The 13788-nt window shown below is 38.3% G+C and overlaps 1 protein-coding gene across 4 annotated transcripts in view; it reads right to left on the bottom strand.

Annotated features, from left to right (window-relative positions):
- Positions 1-13788, bottom strand: part of LAMA2 (laminin subunit alpha 2) — a 609036-nt gene that overhangs the window by 199068 nt on the left and 396180 nt on the right. For all 4 annotated transcript variants that reach the window (XM_042939791.1, XM_042939793.1, XM_042939792.1 and 1 more), the window contains 6 exons: positions 7062-7298; positions 5680-5823; positions 4807-4986; positions 4509-4697; positions 4295-4428; positions 94-211 (listed from right to left, as the gene is read on the bottom strand). In XM_042939791.1, coding sequence (XP_042795725.1) covers positions 94-211; positions 4295-4428; positions 4509-4697; positions 4807-4986; positions 5680-5823; positions 7062-7298 — 1002 coding nt within the window. The remainder of the gene's footprint in view (positions 1-93; positions 212-4294; positions 4429-4508; positions 4698-4806; positions 4987-5679; positions 5824-7061; positions 7299-13788) is intronic.

Here is a 13788-nt window from a genome sequence, read left to right as displayed (position 1 = left end):
TAAACCTGACTGCAGCAAAGATAGTTCTGGAAGTATTTCCATTTGGCTGGTTAAGTGAGTTGAGCTAATGCAGGTTAGTGGGAGCCAGCTTACCTCACAGGACAAACCGGAATAGCCTGGGGGACAATCACATCTTTCTATCAAACGAGCTGGAGGAGTCACCGCTGTTATGCGTCCTTGTTCAGCTACCTCCATCGAGATTTCAGAAATCCTAGAAACAGCAAGTGTGTGCTTGGATCACCACAGCAGTACATTAAACTCACCTAGCAAACACCCAATCCTACAGAGTCTTCTCAGGTTTTTGTCAATAACCTTGAGCTTGTCCTATTGTTTTATTTATTTTTTTTTTAAATTAAATGTTTATTTATTTATTTTGAGAGAGAGGGATAGAGAGTGAGCAGGAGAGGAGAAGAGAGAGATGGACACAGAATCCCAAGCAGGCTCCGCACCGTCAGCACGGAGCCTGATGCGGGGCTTGAACCCTTGAACTATGAGATCATGACCTCAGCTGAAAGCAAGAGTAGGGCACTTAATCAGCTGAGCCATGCAGGCGCCCCTGTCCCGTTGTTTGAAAGCTGCCTAAATTCGACTTATTCCTGTATCTTTGCTTCCTCAAAGGCTGAGATCACACATTAGTAAAATATTCACATAAATCATAAGGAGTTTAGTAAATTAGATGTCTGATGTCCTGTTGAGAAGTTATTATGAAGATTTTTTTCTCCACATTTTAAAATGTGAGTGGCTTCAGGTAGACATGGCCAATTAATCAGACATTTATATTCCTTCAAACAGACAAACCAAGGTCATTCCCCATTAGAATATCTCCCGTAGTCACTAGTGAAATTGCTTTTAATTTACAACTAGCCCGATTTCTTCCTCTTGAGTCTCTGAATGTCCTTTCAAGAACTTTAGAAAACCATCTAGAAAACAACGATTGAGCATACTCTAATTAAACACTGATCTCTTTCTGAGATAGAGTACTTTTCATATTAGTTATTTTGTTAATTTTATTAAATAAATCCTTCAAGTATCTTAACTCACCTTTCCTATTGGTAGAAAGGTCCTTATAATTGAAAACAATATTCCTAGTGAAAATGTCGATACCCTTTACATTAATTTGAAATTATGCATTAAAAATATATGCAGTCCATAAACTCAGACTATTTCATGACTGACTAACTGGTAACATGAAATGTTCTGCAAATAAACTTTTAAATGAGAAAACGAATAGTTTTGCTTCACTAAAAGTCACCTCCAATAGCTTAAGGAGCTTGAATCATAAACTTTGTAACAAGCATAGGTAGGTTTTATTGACAGTGAATTAGGAATGCACACTCTGACTTTGGTAGATTGTAATCTGCACCCTGAAGATCAGCCAGCCTTTACGAGGCACATGTTCAATTAAAATTCAGATTTTCCTCTCCCCTCCTTTTAGTAGACAGAGCCTTTAGATCTGTAAACAAACCAATCCCCTCCTGTAAGAAAGAGTCTACCTTTATGTCCCCCTGGATTCTCTGTGGGAGTAAGAAGGTAACATGGTGTTTGTTCACAAGTCAGTTACTTCGGCATTTTATGATATTTTATAACATGAGTTCCTAGCATCCTCTTCCCTTCTCTTATCTATGCATGCACATAACAGGCTAGTGAGTATTTAAAAACCAAGAAAAACGTGGGGTGTCTGAGTGGCTCAGTCGGTTAAGTGTCTTGACTTCAGCTCAGGTCATGATCTTACAGTATATGGATTCGAGCCACACATCGGGCTCTGTGCTGACAGTTTGGAGCCTGGAGCCTGCTTCCGATTCTGTGTCTCCTTCTCTCTCTGCCCCTCCCCCTCTTGCTCGTGCACCTGTGCGCGCGCGCTCTCTCTCTCTCTCTCTCTCAAAAATAAATAAACATTAAAAAAATTAAAAACCAAGTAAAACTTGAATTGCGTGTCAACAACAGATATTTGTGCAATACACCTGGTTTTTCTCAGGAGATGAGAGAGGAACTGTTTTGCTTGAATCAGGGATTTGGCCAAACTCAAGCTTCTATTTAAGTGAATACCGAAATGCAAGGTTGTTATATCCTTCATATAAATGTAGAAGACAAAAGCAAAGAAATGAAAACGACAACGTCAGCACTGACATTATGTACAAAGTCTCAAGCTACGTGTAAAACTCTTAAACTCTCTGCTTCTGAGACTACTTTAAATTTGTAACTGAATAAAGACGCAGGCTTATGTCCTAACTATTTTAGCAGGGACTTCGGGGGTGGGAAGGTTCAAATGTATTTTTCACCTTTGTCACAACTCCACTGTATTAGAAACGTAAGGGCAGGTCCTTTGCTTTATTTGTTCTTATTGTTGATACACAATGGCTTTAGTTTTTATTGAGCCTAGAAAAAGTGATGTATTTATTTATTTATCCTTAAGTTTCAGAAAATCATCTCTTAAACCAAAGCATTTTATTTAGGGAGATCTGTGAATAACGTGACAAGAGAAAGAGACTTGTGAGGGGAAAAGACCAAACAACAACAACAACAACAACAACAACAACAACAACAACAAAGTGGTCTTTTCCACCATAAAAGGTGGAAATGGTGTGAGGGAAGCAAAGAAAGTATAATGAAAGATGCATGAAAACGCTGCTTCTGTCAGTTCCACTGGCAAAACGTTCTGTGCACTGCTATGTTCTCACTGCAGCATGGAGCCATTTGCAAAGTAACGATTAATTTCCACACTCACAAAGTTACCCGCTGTCTTCCATGAGATGGAAATGTGGCCTGGCTTCTGCCATCTGATTTAGACTTGGTATTCTAAAATAATTAATGATATCACTGACAGTATATTTTTAGTACATGCTTTTTTTATCATTTCACAGAAAATAATCTTAGACATGAGAAATGTAAAGAGAACACCATAGGGATACAGATATGAAAGTGAATTTTGGTCCTTGATTTATTCTCTAACCCAAAGGCCCTACTTACGGTACCTTCAGAAAAGCAATACGGATCTTCTCCAACAAAGAAAAAAGATGTTCTTCCATGTTTAGTATAGTTTAAACATCTGAAAGTTGCTATTTATATATTCATTGCTTTGCCAATAAAAGGCTTCATAACTGTTTTGTTTTGTTTTCCTAAACTGATCTACTACTAATTTATTATACAAGACTATTTCAAACATCTATTGAGTCCATATTTTTACAGGAGATAACAGAGAAACTGACATGCCACAGAAATTGAGACTATGTGTATGAACTCCATGCAACTTTCAGCCTCCATGGTAGGAACCTTAGCTACATCCGTGCAATTCCTCAGTTTATCTCCCTGGATAAGTTGTCCCTTCCACTCTAGGAACATGACCACATGTTGTCATTTTGAAATCTGGCTTCTCCATTATTTTTTCTTTATCCTGTCATTTTAAATGTCTAACTTGCTACAAACTCCTTTCCTTCATGGTTTCTAAACAAGTTTACTTCTCTTTCAGATTAAACCGTCACCCCTTGGCCTTTGACACTGTCCCATTCCTCCCTTTCACATTTATGTTCATGAAAAACAAAAGTCTACACCCATACCCATACACCCATATTATTAGTCTACACCCACTGTATCCCTTTCATTGCTCAAAACTTTGATATCTGCCCCAGGATTCTACTAAAGCTGGTGTTATGAATGGCACAGTGTGATCCTAAGTGTCAGTCTCAAAAGCCTCATTTTAATTGGCCTCTTTGGGTGATATGAAAAGGCTATACTCCCTTATAGGATTCTCACCCTTTGGCTTTCAGGACACCACATTTACTCTTAGTATTCCTCTGTTCTTTTCCCTTCACTGTTGATTCTTAATCTTTCACATCATGATGCACAGGGAAAGGGAGGATATTGTAGGGCACACTGGGATGAACGTGTGAGAATGCCCATGGTTGGAAAAGATGGGAATAACTAGGCCCTCTCTGGCTCCCCTGAAGGTTGAAGGTCACTTTTTAAGCAATCTTGTAGTCTATTTACAACGTAACAGTTATCTATCTCTACCCTATGCGGCTACTCTTGAATTTCTAACTGACATCTAAAACTCAGCAGGTCAAAGGTCAACTTGATATATATTTTTCCCCTTAAACTTGCTTCTCATCCTATTATTGTTTTGGGGGGAATGGTAGTATCCTCCACCATATGACCTGGATACCTTGACTTTTGTCCTTGGCTTTTGTCTTCTATCATCACACTCCCAAACACTTTGAAATCTTTCTTGTCTGTGTCCTACTGATCTTACCTATAGACTCTAAAATAAGAATTTAGCTTTTATTCCATTAGGGTTTACCTGCTTTGTCTCATGATATTTCCATAAGTTGCTTTGATAAGAATATAATGAATATCGTATAGAATATCCAAGAAGTCTTCACGGGTCACGGTTCTACTGATTCGAGGGTCATCACCATAATATTTCCATTCTTTCTGTTAATAAGAAGAGACACCACTTTGATGAAACTAAATGCGAAACCACTGGCATCCTTGCACCAAACTAATAACCTTACCTCTGTCATTTCAATCTCGTGCCTTGTCAATTGGCCAATTAGAGGAGCAGCCATATGCCTGATGATAATTCTAGCATGAGTGGGTGTCCCACCTCGAATTATAACTTGAGGATTATAGGTGGAGAAACCTGTCTCTTCCCGAGCCTCAAAATAGATCGCATACTTGAGTTTGCCTCCATAGGCCGTCAACTGATGGAATAAAATAAGGAATGATGAGTTAGATGATGCCCCCCATGGCATGATTCCAAAAGTATATTTTCCTTTGTTCTCATATGCCTTTGAGGTTCTTGTCATTTACCTTCTTGCCTTCAAATTGTTCTGGAAGTTTCCAGTAAAAGGGTTCCAGGTGGAGATCCTGTCTCACCAGATCCATATGTGCAACAGTCTCCGGATGTTGAAAAACGATGCCTTTGGTGGTAGTATGCTGCAGAGCCTCGTCCACCAGGGGCAGGATGGTCTGCTCAGGCTTCAGAGTCACCTGCACGGGAATCGAAACACAGCGGGGGGCTGAGTTCACATCTCGTGGGCACTCCTGTAAGACTTGGTGACGGACTTGCGTGTCTACCTGCAGCCCCTTTCTCCTTCCGAGGAGGTGTTCCGACCCGAAACTAAACTCGTGCAGAGTGAGCCAGCAGGACGGGGGGGAATCTTTCAGCCTTGTTTGCATAAGGAAAACTACAACATCTGTGAGAATTGGTCATTTACACTAATAAGAAGTAGAACTTAAAAGTGGGAGGCATTAAGGAAAAATTAGGGTAAAAATGAAAATGCTGCCACCCTAAAAGTCAATGATCCTCTAAGGCCAGGTAGCGTGAATGTGCAGCAAGTTCTGGTTTCCAACACTGTCTTAGCGCATACCCACATTCATGCTCCGGTGCCCTCACTCGGAATGCGGCTTCCTTCCATCCCAAAACATAATGCTTCTTTTACAACGTTTCCCTTTCTTACTTGGCATCTATTTCCTTATCAACAATAAATGAACTATTTTTTTGGAAGATAAAAAAGCATTTACTCCAACCGTCGAAGGCCACACGGCCCCAGTTCTAAATGTGTGCAGGGGAAAAGGTTGCTTAAATGCTTTACCATTGCCTCCTATCCCTCGTGCCTGGCTGACAGACACCAGCAACAACTAACAGTAAACCATTACGTGGCTCAGCGGTTTCTTACTCACCCGCGTACGGATCAGTCCTTTGGCTTCAGAGCACTGGGTAGTGGCGCCGAAGCAATAGCAGCTGCTGCAGCCAAGTGGGTTCTTGGCATCTAGTCCAAACTTGCCTGGCTGGCACCTGTCACAGCGCACACCTTCTACATGCACCTGAAGAGGAGGAGAGTTCTTCAGGGTCCATAATGAAGTTGTGAGAGAAATGGACTTGAGAATGAACAATGCTTCTTTTTAATGAGCAAAAAGGAATGCTGAGTGTTAGACTCACATCGCAAATGGCAGTTGTGGTTAATTTCATTGTTAGGATTTCCTAAGTCTAAAACAGGCTCTATTTATACATAAATGCATTGCAAAGGATACCATATATGGTTTTTAAAACCTAAGTAGCACATTTCCTAATATCCACTGTGAACAATACAAAAGACTCATGAAAATTTCAAAAGCAAAATAGAAACACTGATTCCTAGACAGGGGTGTGACACAAAGCTGTAAAACACAGGCAAGGTGTTACAATATAGGTTCATATAATTATCATGATATGATGTATATACACACATACAATGCATATTAAATATAGTGTATAATCATAACATGTAATAATGTAGCATTGGACTTTGTGTTTTGTCTGGGGCAAAATGGGCTGCCACTTTCTGAAATTCTGGAGACTATTTTAATAATCACGCCCTGGATTTTATTTTCCTATTTCTGCTGTTCCTCTTTGCATAGACTTTTTCTTGAAAAGATACCTCTGACACAGTCTTAACTGTATTTATCCTGGGATTGATTTTTCAGATCTGTCTAAGGGGAAAAAAAATCCCTCTTATCCTTTTTAATTGGCTGTTTTTCTACATCATTTAACAATATTAATGAGAGCTGAATCTTGCACGCAGTCGCTGTTCGTTATGTCAGTGTTTTTATGTGATGAAATTTTACTGAACTTCCATAGCAGTAAATATATCTTTTCAGTGTACAGTGATTGTGGGTTAATTTGAAGAGAAATGGTTTTTTATAAGCCCTATTATCTAGCTGTTATTTTTCTCTGATGATGCTTAAGAGAACTGTCATTTTTTTCCTTCCCAAATTACTCCTTTTTAAGCAAAGCAAATATGTAAAGAAAAATTGAACTTTACCATTACAAATATATCATCTCTATCAACTAGAATAGAAGTTGGGTTTTGGTTGAAAATAAGTTCTTAAAGAGAACTTATTATGCCAATATGTGTATGTGTATGTCAATGAACATATATGAATAAAAACTGTGCCTAGTAATGAATTTTTGTTTATTTGTTTAATGCCGTGAAGTCCATGAATAATAGAGACTGAAGTTAAAACTAAGCAATGGAAATGGAATCCAGGGAAGTCTTTCCTTACCGTATGTCAGCAGCACATACCTTACAGGTGCATTGCCCTGTCTGATCCATACAGGAGCACTTTTTAGTCTCTGAATCGCAGGTCCTTTCATCAGTACCCGGCAGGAAGCACTCGCAGGGGCTGCAGTGAGGGTAGTTCCAGTGACCTCGATTGCACTCTGTACATTTTGCACCAGAGAATTTGGGATGACAGTTGCATTGGCCTGTGTTTGTATTGCACTGGAAATCCAAGGATCCTACTGTGCTGCAGTTACAAGCCTATGGAGGAGATAAAAACAGCAACCATTAACACCATTTCATGGGAAATATCTTAAAATTTTAATTCGAATGTTTCTCTGCTTCCATTAAATACATATTAATCATGTGTCTGTTATATGCTTTGTACTGTTCTAGTTTAGTCACTTGGGAAACATCAGTGAACATAACATTAAAATCGCTTCCTGCATTTACTAAAACAGATGACTGTCCAGAAACCACAATCCTATTGAATAAGAAATAAAATGTGTTTGTTTCTGTCTTTTTTTTGTGGCAAGGAAGAGGAGTTAGGTATGGGTCTTCTTCAACCGCTTTCTGTTTCAAAGAGTGAAGTTTAGACAAAGTCATTCTACCTCATCATCTCATTTGTACAGAATTAAAGTTGTAAAGAGACTTATCTCACAGTCTAACAGAAGGAGACAAGTGAGTATATATATAACAGCATGAAATAAGAATTACATAAGAGAAGTGCAGAAGTCTCTGAGAACATACAGACTCCCAAACCAGATTTGGGGAAGCTGAGAGGACTCAGGCAAGTGACATCTAGAATGCACTTTTCTGACATTTAGTTTCGCAAATGAGCCTGATTTGAGGGGCTTTGCTGCTAACCTATTTTCTTCTTCCTAGGCATGCATAAGCTTGTTCTCTTTATTTAGGTAATTCAAAGTTTTGCTAGAATTTTTAAAAGTTTGAGTCTTTTTTATTAATTTACTGGAATCTGTTAAAGTTCTTTCAGTTTGAGAACAAAATTATTTTTGATTGAAATTTTTAGTTCTGTTCTATTTTTTTTAAGTTTATTTATTTATTTTTGAGAGAGAGACACACAGAGAGAGAGAGAGAGAGAGAGAGAGAGAGAGAGAGAGAGAGAGAGAGAGAGAGACATTAGAATCCGAAGCAGGTTTCAGGCTTCAAGCTGTCAGCACAGAGCCTGACATGGGGCTCAAACTCATGAGCAGTGAGATCATGACCTGAGCTGAAGTCGGAAGCTAAACCGACCGAGCCATCCAGGTGCCCCTAGTTCTGTTCTAACTTACCAATTTTCTTCTTCAGAATCACCTGCAATTCTTAAAGTATACCACTTGTGTCTGTTTGCAAAATCTGTAATATTAGGACCTAATATTTTCTGTAGTTTTCTATTTGCCTCTCAAATTTGTTGACCATTTTATAGTGTCCATTTTACATAGTGAAAATTCTCTCCTATGTATATGCCACCAATGCATTTTTAATTACATTATTGCTTTTTTAGCTGAGTTTCCATAATTTATTTCATCTCACTCACCTTCAATTTCTACTCATCCATGTGTCTTTTCGTCTTACATTCTTTTCAGGCTTTCTGCTCTTGATTTACAGAGCTCATATCTCATTGCAATTTAATGAAAAAGCCAAGCAGGCTTCCAAAATGCCATTAGGAGCTTGGAATAAGTCATTTTCAGAGATCAGCAGTGCCAATGACCAAAGTACTGTCTCTGAGCTCTCAGTTCCCTCTTCCTTACCCTGCTTTATGATACTGTAGTTAGACCCTGTAGACATTTCTCCGTGGTTAGGTAGCAGAAGTTTAGGCCTAGTCAACAGTGGGCCCGAGAGAGACCTAATAAGGCCCCAGTGGAGGGAAGACACTTCTGTCCTGGGTTCTGGTTCTTCATCACTATTGTCATTATTACTATTTTACTATTTGGCATCGGAGCCCAGTAGCCCAGAAAGAACTTCATTTGGGCCTTCAGGCCCAAAAGGGACTTTCTCCCCATAGGCAACTTTCTGAGTAGCTTTAGTCTGCACATATGCTCTGAATGTGACCAATAGCTCTGGCCTGCTCACTACCTGCAACAGCAGTGGACAGCTTCTATAGACCAGTACTTACCTGCAAACTCTGTTCACCCTCACTCAGCCTAGAAATAGTAGCTTCACTTTTGTACCTGCTACTTCAGGACCCCATATATCTCTTCTTATCCTTTTTTAGGAACTAACGACCTATTACCAGTTAACAATTCTTTATATTCTATTTTTCCTGTTGAAATAACTTGTGGTTTCTGTCTTATAAGCGGGTCCTGACTTGGTACCCATGTGGGTGCCACCTCTCGTTGTGTCTGAGTCTTCCCTCACACAGTGTTTGTACGTCATCGATGACCCGATTCTTTTGGGTGCTGTTTTATTATCCTTCTTAGATCTGTAGCTCTATGCAGACTTATATGCATTGCAACTTGCCAAATTCCCAGATCCAAGTCTAGGTGGATATTCCTTTGCGTTTCCTACACTTTCATTGCTCAGCTTAACTCTTATGTCCACCACTACTGGGGACACTCCTGCCCCTGCTCCTGCCAGTAGCAGTTTACTTAGGAGATGACTCTTTCTAGGATGTGATATATAATCACCAGCTTCCTCAATCATCTTTCCTGTCCAAATGTTTGGTGAAGTATCTTTGCAGATTCTGACATTGAAATAATCACCAGGCCTCATTTGGGGTTAATCTCTGTGATTAAGTTTTTTTCTGACTTCTTGGTTATCCAGAAAAAAAAAAATCCTACTAAAAGTGATTTGAAGCCTAAAGATCCAAAATGCGATTATTTATTATATAATAAATGCAGACATAGTTTCCTAAGAATAGAATAACCCACTGCTGTCACTCCACCGAAGTCATCTTTATAGAACATCAGATTTAGAATGTGATTTCAAAACAAGGATAATTAACTTTGACTTCAATGATTTTTTTTTGGCTCACTTAATAAAATGGGCCATAATTAGAAACAGAAAATTATGATACGTTATAGAAACTGCAGTCATGTAATAAATTTTAAAAGGTCTTATGAGACATTCTTATCCTTTAACTAAAACATGAAGTGTCTGCTACCCCATTTGTTATATAATACCAAAGCACTAATTCTTAAAGATTAGATGACTACACAAGCAGACACCGGGCCTTTCCAAATCAGGAAGTTTATTCCGGAAGTTATAGCGGAGAATAAAAGGGACCATTAACCATATGTTTGGATAGTACTATAGCCAACATCAAACTTAAATCATAATTAGATGTAATGTTTATTTAGCAATAGAGGATTTATGCACTATTCCCCTGCTAGTGAAAGATGGCTGGCTTTGTATTCTACTTCACTGAAAGCTTAAATGATGTGTGTCCTCACACCTCAACACAGAGAAATTATGCATGACACAAAGAAAGGGAAGCCGTAAATCTCAAATCACTGTTCATTTAGATCATAATCATCCAAAGTTTTTCGGTGGTAGAATACATGCTCATAAATATTTGTGAGGACTCTATGTATTTTTTTGTGATTGTTCATAATGATGAAGTGTGCAGCTATTCAGAAATTTAGATTTTTAACAGTGGTTCAAAGTAATAAAACATTTTCAACCAACTCCAATAAACATAATGTTTATCCAACAACCAGTAAAAATAACAGTATCAAACACAGAACTACAATTTTTTTCTAAGGAAACTTGGTTTATATTCCATCCTGATTTGTATCCACATTAGGCAGCTTTAATTTCGGAAGATTATTAGAGTTTGGCCACATTGCAGGATTTTGTGAATAGAATAGAAACCTCTTAAGTTTACTTATGGCTTATTCATGAGTCCAAGGGATGGGGCAGATGCTTGGATTAAAGGTGAAAATGCAAAAAGTCACCAAAACTTATAACACTGTTCATACTTACAAAAAACTTTGGAACTCTTGAGAAATTTTGTTTTGTTTCTAAAAATGTAGTTCAATCTTAATAGTGCCATTGGCAACAGAAAAATGAGCGTCCTGTCTAGTTTTTAATTTAATTTAAAATTTAATTTAATTTAAATTAAAATTTAATTTAACCTAATCATATAGGTAATTGAAGTCATGTATCTATATTTCCTTGAACAATCACCATAATTCCTCTAGATTATGTATTCTGGACCAGTGTATTCAAATGTTTTATCATATATGTAAAGATGATTAGACCTTGCATGTGTGCTAAATCAGTGGAAAAAAAACAGTTTACATCACTATAGTATACTACCATGGAGTCAAACAGGTCACACTTGGTCATGATGTTCCAATAATCTCCAACCCAATGTGACCAATTAGAACAACTCTCATTAACATCAAAAATGCCCTTATTTGCCGCTCTTAATGGACACAGGCCAGCCCTAATCCTATCTGACCTGTTACATTTGACACACAAAAAATATTTCTTCTCTTAAACAGTCTCTTAGTTGTTTTTTTTTAAATTTTTTTGACATATATTCATTATTGAAAGATAGAGAGAGACAGAGCATGAGCAGGGGAGGGGCAGAGAGAGAGGGAGACACAGAATCCAAAGCAGGCTCCAGGCTCCGAGCTGTCAGCACAGAGCCCAATGCGGGGCTCTAACCCACGAATCACGAGATCATGACCTGAGCCAAAGTCGGACGCCCAACCGACTGAGCCACCCAGGAGACCCCAGTCTCTTAGTTTTTAAAGCACTCACTTGGTTTATCTTCTGTCTTTTAAGCTGCTAATCGACAAAACCAAAAACTAAAAAATGAAAAATAAGAAACAACTATTTTTAGACTGAATGCCAGGAAGCACAGTACTGTGATTTCTGAGAGAAGAAAAGCAAAGCAGTATATGAAGGAAGTTTCTAGGCTGCAACCCATAAAAGAAGAACCCAAATGAAGCCCTGCACTATAACTGGGTTGAGAAACATAGAGTATAGAGATGCTGAGACAGAATTTATTGGGCCAATAGAATATGTGTCTAAAAAATAGAAAGTCGGGTGCCTGGGTGGCTCAGTTGTTTAAGCAGCTGATTCTTGATTTCAGCTCAGGTCATGATCTCATGGTTCACAAGATTGAGGCCCCCACATGGGGCTCTGCACTAACAACACAGATCCTGCTTGGAATTCTCTCTCCCTCTCTCTCTTCCTCTTCCCCATGCACACACTCTCTCTGCCTCTCTCAAAAAAAACAAAAAAACAAAAAAACAACTTAAAAAATAAATTTATGGGCACCTGGGTGGCTCAGTAGGTTAAGCATCTGACTTTGGCTCAAGTCACGATCTCATGGTTCACAAGTTCACACCCCGTGTGGGACTCTGTGCTGCTATCTCAGAGCTTGGAGCCTGCTTCAGATTCTGTGAGTGTCTCTCTCTCTGCCCCTGCCCTTCCCTGCATGTGCTCTGTCTCTCTCACTCAAAAATAAATATAAAAAAAAATTAAAAAATTTAAAAATGAGAAAGTTATATACAGAGAGAATTCTAGAAATCTGCAGAAGTGTCCCCTTGAGTCTTTGGCTGAGTACTGATCTGTGTATGCATGGGATAAAATTCTGTGTGGCTGAGGAAAAAAAAAGAAAAAAAAAACACTGAAAAGGCATGAGCTTAAAAATTCCTAAGCTCACATAAAGCTTGAAATAATTCATATCCCCAACAGCCAGAGTGGAAATACACAGTAATGCACCAGGTAGCGTTTTTAATGCACTTAGCCCTTTAGTAGTGATGCTAAATGATCCCCGGATTAAAGGGTGCTCTAGACCCTCCCTAAAAACAAAACGAAACAACAAAACAACAAAAACCCCAAACACTTAAAAACAAGGATCAAACAGATCCAAGTGATTAGTGAGTAATTAACCTGTTTGCCAAGATAAAGATTAATACTCCTTAAAAGAATACAACAAAACCAATGTGAAAAAATGAAAAATGTACAATGATCTGGCATCCACATCGAAATGATCAGGCATGGAGAGAAACATAACCAGGAGAAAAGTCAACCATTAAGAATAGTATTAAAATAAAAGAAATGGTGGAATTAGCAGACAATCACACTGCAAAAGCTTTTATATTATAAATATTCTCAAGAATAAATGGAAATGTGAATATAATGAGGAGAGAAATGACAGCTATAAAAAAAAATCCAACCAGAAATTTTAAAGATGAAAAGATGAAAAATTTGAAATGAAAAATTATTATGTAACCAACTGGATTAAGAATAGATTAGACACTGTAGAAAAAAAAATCAGTAAATTAGATACTTAATAATAGAAACTATCAAAAATAAAGAATAGAGAAAAAATAAGAATGAAAGAACAAACAGAATTTCAGTCAACTGTGGAAAAATATCAAGTAGACCAACATATACATGAGTTCCATGAGGAGACAATAAGGATAAAGAAGAGAAAAATATTTGAAGATATACTGGCTGGAAGAGTCCCAAATTTAATAAAAACTCTGGTTCCACAGATCTAACAGGTCCAACTTACCATATGAGAAATAAACAAGAAAACCACAAAAAGACAGCATAATCAAATTGCTGAAAACCAGGACTTTAAAAAAAAATTTAATGTTTATTTATTTCTGAGACAGAGAGAGACAGAGCATGAGTGGGGGACGGGCAGAGAGAGAGGGAGACACAGAATCAGAAGCAGGCTCCAGGCTCTGAGCTGTTAGCACAGAGCCCAATGCGGGACTCGAACTCACGGACCGTGAGATCATGACCTGAGCTGAAGTTGGTCACTCAACCGCCTGAGCCACCC

This window comes from Panthera leo, chromosome B2 (assembly GCF_018350215.1).
Source record: "Panthera leo isolate Ple1 chromosome B2, P.leo_Ple1_pat1.1, whole genome shotgun sequence".
In the NCBI taxonomy this organism is placed as follows: Eukaryota; Metazoa; Chordata; class Mammalia; order Carnivora; family Felidae; genus Panthera; species Panthera leo.
Note: the sequence above shows the minus strand (reverse complement) of the source record. Positions and strands in the feature narration are given on the sequence as shown.